Below are 10297 nucleotides of genomic sequence, written 5' to 3'. Positions count from 1 at the left end.
ATGAAAATATGCTTTTTTTAAAAATTTAAACTGCCAAATGGTATATAAAGTTGTTTTTACCAACTTGACCACCTGCAACTATGCAATGCTGCTTATATATCAATGCTTAATTAATAGTGTCCAACTTGTTGCTGTGACGACAGTCGTCACAGCAACAAGGAACACTAACGAACCAGCGGTATCGATGACCCGGGCCAACGACCCCACTGAGGTGAAATAGCTGAGTTTCCCTGCCAGTCAGTCAGAACTGAAGAAGTCCTTTGGATGAGGGACGAAACGTCTTCCAGTATCTTCAACCAAGTCCAGTTGCCCTTGATTTTAACCTTCGTTGGATAACTATGACCTGGATGACTGAGAATCTTCATAGACATCTTAATTAGTAGTGATAATCCAATAATATAATATGGCACACATACATTTTTTTAGGCCTATATATTTCTGTAATTTTTTACTTTTTACATGTTTTCATAACAGGACTCCTACTTAATCTTTATCTTGAAGGACATTTCGTTTTCAGGCACATATTGAAAAAGCAATCTAAATACTAAAAATAGTTATTCCTATAAACAATTTTTAGCAAATAGAGCTAAATATAGAAACACAGAAATAAATATTCAAAGGTTTAGACCCATGCCACATAGAGCCAAAAATGTTATTTTCTGTGTAGCCTACTATAAGAATCTATACTATATTATCTGCTCTGAGCAACTACCCTCACATTATAGTCAGTGCACGCATGCGTGTGTGCGCGCGCATGTGTCTCACTCTAACCAATCAGCGGCCAGTATTGTGCTGGCGTTGAACTGCAATGGCGGAGACAATGAAGTTGAGTGGAAGTCATGCTCCTCGTAATGAATCCAGGGAAATGTCCAGCTACAGTGACTGTATGTGTGTGATACTGAAGTTGCTTGCAGACTTCGGGAAAGAGGTTGGTTGACAATTGTTTGAGCCATGTACCCCGGACCGACGTTTCTTTAGTCCGTGTTGTTAGCTAGCTACATGCTAATGTTTTTAGCGCCCTGATGGAACCTGAGATGCGTCTCACTTCAGTCATTATTAAAGGTAACGTTACTCAGGCGGTGTTTTTGATAATCGAGTTATAACAAAGTAATCGTGCTAGGGTTTCTGCTAAATTATTTTAACCATCTCATAGTCATTTACATGTTTATACATGGCTGCTTCGTTCGTCTCATCAAATAAAAGAAAATGTCATCATTTATTGTCATTACTACTAACTTTTACCCCGTACACAGCTCCTTAGTTCTTCCTTGCAACCTGTATTTAACATGTGAACTAAATGATAAGTAATGTTCACATAGTATTGGTTGCATTCTTCCGTACTTATGTGATGCTTCCTACCATTTGTCTTGGAAAGCAAGAATAAGTTCAACATTTATGAAAAACATCATGTTTACATAGCATTTCTATATGTATAAATCTCCTTGCACCTATTTTACTTTCATCATGTACATGAGCTATATCTTTAGTATTCGTATCATTATCACAGTGGCTTTGCACCACTGTTTTACAAAGGGCTTAGAGTAAAGATACTTTTTTGTTTAGAAAATGGTCCATCACAAGTCCTGAGATCCCAAGATGAAGTTTTCAGATTGGCATTTTTTCCCCCTGAAAAGTGACTAATTCAGTAATCCTAATAGATTAGGGTAAGTAATTTAACGTGACTTGACGTGTGTGTGTGCATTATCCTCAGACCATGCTTATCTATGTTAAACCATAGACTGTATATGTGTTAAACACTGAATCTGCACCCTAATGTCCAGGGCAGTGTGACTTCACTGTGTTTGTTTTTTTTAAATGAAGCTCAAATTAAATGATGCCGCTCTGAAAATAGAAGTCAACATTGACGCCGTGGATCTTCCATCATCTCCAGATGCACATGTGTACAACTCTTTGCAGGGGCATATCACTAAATTACAGGTGAACGGGCTATATACTGCAAGATTTCTAATTGCTATTTCTGTATTTTTACATTGGTTATATTACATGATTTTATTGTATTGCTGCTAAAAGAGTTTGCTGAAATAAGTTTGAATTGATGACCAATGCATGATTAATTGAGATAGCACAAAGCTTTCAAATAATATTTCATAACATTTTTCCTTGTTAGAAAGGATCATTAATAAAAAAAATGTTCTTTAATGAAATTTTCTTTCTGCTGCAACTGTATATAGGCTGTTTCAGAAAACCTAAAGACATTGGTGGATGGTTATACAACATCTACAAAAGACAACACATCAGATGATGCTGTTGCCTCATCGTCACTCAAAGAGCAGATGGTCACACCGTCTCAGCACCATCCTCCCAGCTCAGAGGCCGCAGGAAGCAATTCAGTGGTTGATGACGTCATGGTTCAGATCAGAGCCAGGAAGTCAGAGGTGGGTCTCAGTCAGCAGATCTGTCAGCTGTTCTTCGCAGTGACATTTTTAGAGCCCTCTTTACTCTCTCCAGCAAACAAATGAATAATCATAAGTAATTGCTCCCAATGATGTGCACATGACGTGCCGCAATGAAGCAAATGTTTGATGGAGATCTGATAAGCCGAGTTCAGCAGAGAATGAGGGGTTCTGTAGTGCTGTGGTCGGGTAGAACAGACCACATTGCTGGAGGGTTTTGAGAGAGGGCCAGGCCCTTGATGGATTATGAAGTGGATGCTCATTACTCTGAGATTGCATGTGGATGAAGGACAAGAGGCCCCATTCTGTTGTGCATTTATTTTGGTAGCCAAGCACACAATATTCATATTCCATCATGTGATGATGGCAAGCAATACCAGTTTTTTTGGCTACCTGGAATAATTTCCTACTACATTCCTCATTCCATGTTATGTAAAATACTGCACCCTGTTTTCCTCAGATCATTAAACTTTCGTAGGCAAAAGACCTCATTGCATTCTTAACATGTGTCAATAGTTTATCAATCCATCGTTTGTCATTATCTGTGTTGTCTCTCCTTTGCAACTGTAGATTGAGCGAAGAATATCTGCATTTATGGAACGAAAGCAGATGGAGATCAATGAAAACAATGTGCGCGAGTTTTGCAACGTGATCGACTGCAATCAGGGTGAGAATGGGAAAGAGGTTGGGGGCAGGGTGGAGAGGGAGCCTGCACACAGATTGCCAATGTTTGGGAGAGAGCTGATTTCCACAGGCGAGAGGTCAGGCTGAACTGCTCCAAAAGTGGGGCTGAAGTAGCTAACACATTCGGCTTCAAAACACAACCAGCTTAGTCCAGAAAAACACGAGACAGAGGGCCTCTTTTTTAAATTCAAAGCCTGTGTGAGACACCAGTTATAGAAATCAGGACACACTGATCTAATAGTTATAATTTAAGTAAAATATGCTGTATAAGTACTTTATTTCCTGATCACTTTTGCATTTCATTCTAAATACATTTTTAAATAAAAAAATTCTCCTTTGTAGAAAACAGCTGTGCCAGAACAGATGCAGTTTTCACTCCTTATCCAGGTTTTAAAAGCCACGTGAAAGGTAAGAAATTAAATATTTGCCACTACTATCAATGTGACATTTCTTAACACCTTTATTTCACAAACTGTAACCATCAATTTTTAAATTACACACATCATTTTGAAAAAGTCACAGGTCCAAAATCTGTAGAATTAATTAATACAATTAAGTTCAAGTTTCACTCAACAGTACATTATATGTATTATGACAAAAATATGTTTGGTTCAACTTGTGCAAGTGCTAAATAGTTTAAAGCACAGACAGATTTACTGTATCACTGTAAATGAATCTAAACTACCTAACAAATGTCAAGGGTTTTGTAGGACCCCTGCATGCCTCTGCATGCTCTGTACATGATGGTAAGACTCTGTTAAACCATACTGTCAACTAGTCTCTGGTTAATATTGGGTTACATCTTCTGTTTATGTGTTATGTTGCTTGACTGGCTAGTTACGCGGGTGGTTAACACTTACGGACCTCAGACTCGCGGCGGGGGAGGCCAAGGAGAGACTGGGGAGCAGCAGAGGGGGCCAATGGCAAGAGACTGCGGAAATGCAGCGATAGAAGAACGACTCCACAACATTGAGACTCACCTGAAACTTCCAACAGGTGAGAGGACACAAATGTTTTACTAATACTAAAATCAGTGTGCCTCACAGGATGTAATGTTTTACAGGCCACATGTCATCAGAGATGTTTTTTTAAAAATCTGCTCAAAAATTCAACTTAAATGCAACTCGATTATTCGTCAACAAAACTGGAATATTTGCCCCTTTTCAGAAAAAGTCCCATGTTTTAAATACAGCAATTTACCATTACAATGTAAAGGAAATGTAACACACTGACTATGAAGGCATTGCAATCATTGTCCGTGTATATAAAAAAGCCAGTTTATTTGTTTTTACCTGATATAATCAGTGTGACATTGTCAATGTTTAACTAAGCTACTTTTGTATGACCCTGCTTCTCTTTAACACTTATACACATGCCTCACTCACAGTCTCCACCCTACATTTGTTTAATTTGTCACGTAAAACCATCACTATTCAGACTGTTCAACAGGTGTTTTATTCCTTAGCAGGCCCAGTTCCACTGAGTGTCTACCAGAGACTAAAGAAACTGGAGGATCGTATCCTGGAGTTAGAGGGACTCTCACCCGAGTACTTTCTGTCCACGGTAAGTCTTGTGGCTTTAGAATAGATGCATGAAAGGTACTTAATAATTATTATCCTGTGTTCAGTCAGGGTTCATACAGAGGTCTTACAGTAATGGATGTCATTTCCACATTTGTTGGTATGTGTATTACAAAGGGTGAGACTCTACAGTGTGTTTAATAGTTTAATTTCAGTGGTCTATAAGAATTGGTCAGATAAAACTGCTTCATAGTGCAGTGACCAAATAGTTAATAGTATTAACTCCATTTGGTGTGACTTGAATGTTATACGGCAGTACAGGTAACATTGCTGTTTACTTCAGTGTTTAGCTTTACGCTCTGGACTGTGGAGTGTTTGCGGTGCACGAGCTCTGGCACCCAAGCTCTGGCGCCAATCAGTCACTTGTAAGGAAAGAAAACCAAACATCTCTGACGTGCTACTAACAAGCTAATGTTAGCTCGTCAATTCAGAATGGGCAAGTGTCTGAAGTTCATCAGGCCAAAGATACGGACAAGTTGGCAGACAAGGTTGAGGGCAGTGGCGCTGAAGTTAGCACAACAAGCATGGATCGGCGTGCGAGTCAGTCACAGTATGGTGAGCTCTAATTAAACAGTGGAGCTGGAACACACGCCTGAAGGTTTCAGGTCAGTCAACATTACAACATCAATGGAGCAACGGCATGTTGCCTGTGTTTGGCTTCACCGCTGTGGCTGGTTGTTTGTCCCGACTCGTTTTGTTTGTTTCCTGCACTATATTGCTACTAAGTTTGTCAACAAATGTTGTGTCTACTGCATGGGTGTACGATCGCCAAACAATGCTGTTGATCGGATCCTCCATGGTGGAATGCGGTGACGGATGTACCTGGAGTGGTACAGGTGAGTTTGCAGCCCCGTTCATACGTCCGACTGCAACTGCTATCTGTATGTGGCATGGAGAGGGCCTAATACGACCTACAAGTAGACAGCAGAGAAAGCAATTAAAAAGGCCAGGGAGGTTCATCTGAAAAAACTCTTGAAGCTGGGGGCCTTTGACTGCGACTCCAGACCTTCATGTCTTCGTTCTGTCTTCCCTGACATCCCCAGGGCTCTGGTCCTGGTGCCCTGGAGAAACCCTACCACTGGTCGCAGTGTGTGTTCTGTGCATCTCAGGTCGCTGCCGCAAGCCTCTTTCTCTGCTTCAGGTGTTCCTGCACTCCTTCTGTCCCATTACCCTGAATGACATCATTAAGTTAGTGGGCATGATGAAACCTTCCCAAAGCCCTGTACAAATTTTAACTACATCTTTGCTTTTAAAATCCATACACTTACTTAGCCCATGTTTGGTTTTAATTTTAAACTTATCTCTTCAGCTGGGCAGGGTCCCTAGCTGTTTTAGGCATGCTGTTGTTCAGCCTATCTTGAAAAAGAACAATCTTGATGCAGCTTCATTTAGAAAGTATAGGCCTATTTCTAAATTGCCTTTTCTTTCTAAAATTCTAGAAAAGGTTTTTGCAAACCAGCTAAATAATGTTTTGGATTCTCATAATATCTTTGATAAGTTTCAGTCTGGTTTTCGTAAAAAACATTCAACTGAGACTGCCCTCCTTAGGGTCTCAAAGGATATTTTGATGGCTGCTGATGGAGGTAAATGTTCTGTGCTGGTCCTATTAGATCTCAGTGCAGCATTTGATACTGTGGATCACTGCACTCTGATTGATGTACTGAAAACAGCTGTGGGCATTTCTGGAATAGCTCTGGACTGGTTTTCCTCCTATCTTTCTGACAGGAGTTTTTCTGTGTCCATAGGAACATATATGTCAGAATCTGCTCCTTTGTCCTGTGGTGGTGCTCTATCATCCTCTGACTGCAATGTTTGGGTGTCATTTTTGACAAATCTGTGGTTCATTCCTGTTTCTTCCATCTCAGGAACATTGCTAAGATTAGATCTGTGGTTACTAAAAAAGAGATGGAGATGCTTGTTCATGCTTTTAGTTCTTTTCGTCTGGATTATTGCAATGTAGTGTACACTTTCGTTTAAACAAATCCTCCATGGATAAACTGCAAGTTGTACAGAATGCAGCTGCAAGACTTTTGTCAAAGACCAACAAGAGATCACTCTTTACCCCTGTGCTTAAGGCTATTCATTGGCTTCCAATTGGTTTTAGAGTGCATTTTAACCATTACTTACAGAGCCTTGCATGGTCAAGCTCCCTCTTACATCCTGGATCTATTGCACACACACACTTCTGGTCGCTCTCTGAGGTCTTCAGGCCAAGACCTTTTAACTGTCCCAGAACACGTTTTAAAACAAGAGGTGATTGTGCTTTCTGTGTGGTGGCTCCAAGGCTCTGGAACTCTCTTCCTTTAGCCTTGAGAACCTTGGACTCTGTAGGAAACTTTTAGAAAACACCTTAAGACACATCTTTTTAGACAAGCATTTAACTAGCCATATGGTTTTGTATTTTATGTGTTTTAGTTGTTTTATTTTATTCTATTTTTTACTGTGAGGCACTTTGTGACCCCTCTTGTCTGTTAAAGGTGCTATATAAATAAAGTTTGCTCACTTACTTACTTGAGTATAAGATGAGGACCTTGTCTGTGTCGGCGTTGCGCCACTGTTGTAGGGTAACGTTATGTGAATGGAAACATCCAACATGCTAGCGCACATTAATATGTGAATATTGTATTCAGTTTATATTGTCAGAGTACAAACACAACTCAAAAAGCTATTGTGTATTAAATATGAATGTGTGTATTATAATAAAATGTTTTATTAAATTCATACAGATTTTTTTATGATATGGCAGTGAAATCAGCATTAAATTTCATCCTAGGTGGTATTAAAAAGGTCTTAAAAAGTCTTAAATGTAACTTGGAGAATTCTGTGGGTACCCTGGAGTTACACAGTTCCAGTGATTTAACATAAATGATTGTCTTTAATATATCGTGTTTTGCAGAACTGCCTGTACTGTCATACAGCCGTTGTTAGAGCAACATAATAGTATCATGTTAAAAGTTACTGTGTGATTCCCACCTCTTCTTCTGATTCTTTGCTTAGTTTAGTTTTAGCCAGTTCTCCAGTGTAAAATGTGCCTTGTAGAGGTTTCTGCTAAACAAACAAAATTTATATTTACAATCAGTATTGTTCACAAAAACACTCTGTATATATGCTTGAAGTCTAACAAACCCGGTGAATGCGTTTCTTTCCTCCTAAAAAAACTTGTAAAGCCACTTGTTTTGAGGATTTTGAAACCTGCGTATTAACTTGCTAGCATTCTTCTTCCCTGCCTTTGCTGGAGAAGCAATTAATTTCTTGGCTCATTACCGCATACCTGTAGCTGTGCAGTGAAAAATTGTGAAATTATTGGCAGGATGTTGGGTCACCAATGCTCTTGGGCATGTGCACAAGTACAAACAAAGGGGCGACAAACATGGCTCCATAGCACTACTGATGGTAAAAAAAATAACAATAGAAACTCCATCGGGCGCCTTTTAAGTCCCTGCTATTGGCACCTTCTGTCTTAGCCTGTGGAGGTGTAGACAACCATGTGCCACCTCCTGATACAAATTTTCCTGTCAGGGTAGGAAAATTCTTACCAAAAGAAACACTTCCCAAAAGGGAAGACATCAACTAATAATATAACAAATTATAGAAATGGAAAGTCTTTTTTTTCACCTATTTTTGGTGCAGTTTACCTTTTGGCTCTCTGGTTATTGTACGTCCTGTATTTTGGATACTTTTATTGAAAAAAAAAAACAGAATTTGCACTCAAGAATTAGACACACCATGATTCACACTGTATTAGCAAGAAGCTCTTAAAAGAGTATTTTTAGTTAGTCTCATTTCATACACCCTCCATCAGTTGGTGCATTTAATGTGTATGATGCCTAAATTGGCATGTAGAATATTGGATTGCTGTAGGGAAAATCATTTCAAAATGAAATCTACTTGCTGAGAGGAGTTTGTGGGTGATGCTAATGGAGTTTCCCCTGATATGCCCTGATACTTCAACACGTTTCCCTCCTCGAGTTACACTTAGGTTGATTTGAGTCAAAAATGCAACGCGTTTGGTTAGATTTACTTTAACTTTGATGTCACTACAGACAGTTCACTCGAGAAATGACTAATTTTCACTACAACATGCTTTATAGAGAAGCGCAGACTTAAAAGATGGCAGTGAGTTATTTATTGAATTTCATATTCAAGTCGACAGACTTCAGCAGTGGCACACACTCTAATTTCCCATCTTGAAGGAGTCTGTCCAGCGCATGTGTAGTGTTCTGAGTAAGTGTGCTTCTGATGCTGCATGTCTCTTCACACTGGTATTTCTCAGCACAGCATGCTGCTTCTGTGAGTATGCTGCTCTCCATCTGCCTTTGACTCATTGCATGTTTGTGTGAGCAGAGCAAGAGATGTCGAGTGTCTCTGAATAAACTGATGGGGTCTTTTATATTCGGAGTACCACTTTTTTGGGGGAATTTTTTGGGCAATTTCTGAAAATACCGTAGTATAGTGTTTGCTGAAGAGCTGTACACAGTTGGCCCACGGTTTCAGGAACAACATTTTAACACTGAACAGCAAAGGAGGCTCCTTAACAAATTATGCAGCAACTTAGAAATAAGCTATTCCAGAAGGTTTTACAGTTGGTGTTGTGTGGATGGAGTAAAAACACATTACTTTGAACACAAGTCTTACACAAATGCCATGTAATGGTGACATCCCCTGTTCAAGTTTGACCAAGGACGTGTCAGATATCTCTCTTTTTAAATACCATTTAAAATTAAATGACTACATTCTGTATTTTGGTTTTGGTTAATGTCTTTCCATTTTATTGTGTCTCGGAGTAAATATTTTTTCAGTCCTTGAGACAAAGTAAGAAGTGGGACAGACAAGTACCTCAGCATGCTTCTCAAAGCATGAGCCAATTTAGAAATTGTGCTAATTTAAAAAGGTCTAATGTTTACCTGTTTTCCTTTTTTGTAGAGTCACCTGCACAAGCGACCAAAGACTTCCCCTGCTCAGGTTAGTGTTTTTTTGGTTTCCTTTCACTGCACTTTGTAAATGGAGGTTGATTGATTGATTAGATTTTCTTACTTTATTCTTCAGGCATGCAGTCTGACAGAGCTGGATGAGAAGATCAGTGTAGTGAAAGCGGCACTACTGAAGAGGGTGAATGAATTCGGGCCTGGTTATGGATAAAGAGTGTCCACTGTCAAATACCCACAAACCAATGCTCAAAACACACTGTCTATTAATGCTTTCTAGCATGAGTGGTTTCTTTTCGTATTCCTCAGTTCTTCGTTAGCACCATTTACGCAATTTGCGATTAAAAACACAAACATTTTATTTGACCTTTATTTCAGGGTCATTACAGACAGAAAAACTGTATTCCTCAAAATAGTTTTGTTAATAAATAAGATATTATTGCTTCTTAAATAAAGGTATTTTTCCTTTATGAAATCTTGGACTCATAATTTGATCATGAGCTTCACATGTCAACTGTTAACTTTAATGTGCAATCTGATTACAATCAGTGATTCCTTTATTGACGGGCTGCAACTAATGAGGAGTTTCATTTACAATTAATTTACCATTTTCATACTCGATTAATCACTTGGTCTTTAAAATATCAGCAAATAGTAGAACGTCCCAAACCCCGTGGTGACGCCTTAAAATGTC

At 39.1% G+C, this 10297-nt stretch overlaps 1 protein-coding gene across 2 annotated transcripts; it reads left to right on the top strand.

The window, feature by feature from the left end:
* The first annotated feature begins 776 nt into the window (after positions 1-776).
* Positions 777-10078, top strand: LOC119910641 (MAP3K12 binding inhibitory protein 1). 2 transcript variants are annotated; one of them, XM_038729350.1, is made up of 9 exons: positions 777-928; positions 1822-1938; positions 2193-2396; positions 2985-3081; positions 3441-3506; positions 3936-4094; positions 4567-4661; positions 9602-9640; positions 9725-10078. In XM_038729350.1, exons 1-9 carry the CDS (start codon positions 809-811, stop codon positions 9815-9817), a joined length of 990 nt encoding a protein of 329 aa, XP_038585278.1. In that variant the 5' UTR covers positions 777-808; the 3' UTR covers positions 9818-10078. The 2 variants fall into 2 exon arrangements, with proteins under 2 accessions (XP_038585278.1, XP_038585277.1); XM_038729349.1 differs by having other exon boundaries at positions 4564-4661.
* Positions 10079-10297: the final 219 nt, after the last annotated feature.

This window comes from Micropterus salmoides, unplaced genomic scaffold, assembly GCF_014851395.1.
Source record: "Micropterus salmoides isolate LMB-PRFRI ecotype aquatic unplaced genomic scaffold, ASM1485139v1 Ms_hic_scaffold_19, whole genome shotgun sequence".
NCBI lineage: Eukaryota > Metazoa > Chordata > Actinopteri > Centrarchiformes > Centrarchidae > Micropterus > Micropterus salmoides.
This window is presented reverse-complemented; position numbering and strand designations above follow the sequence as displayed.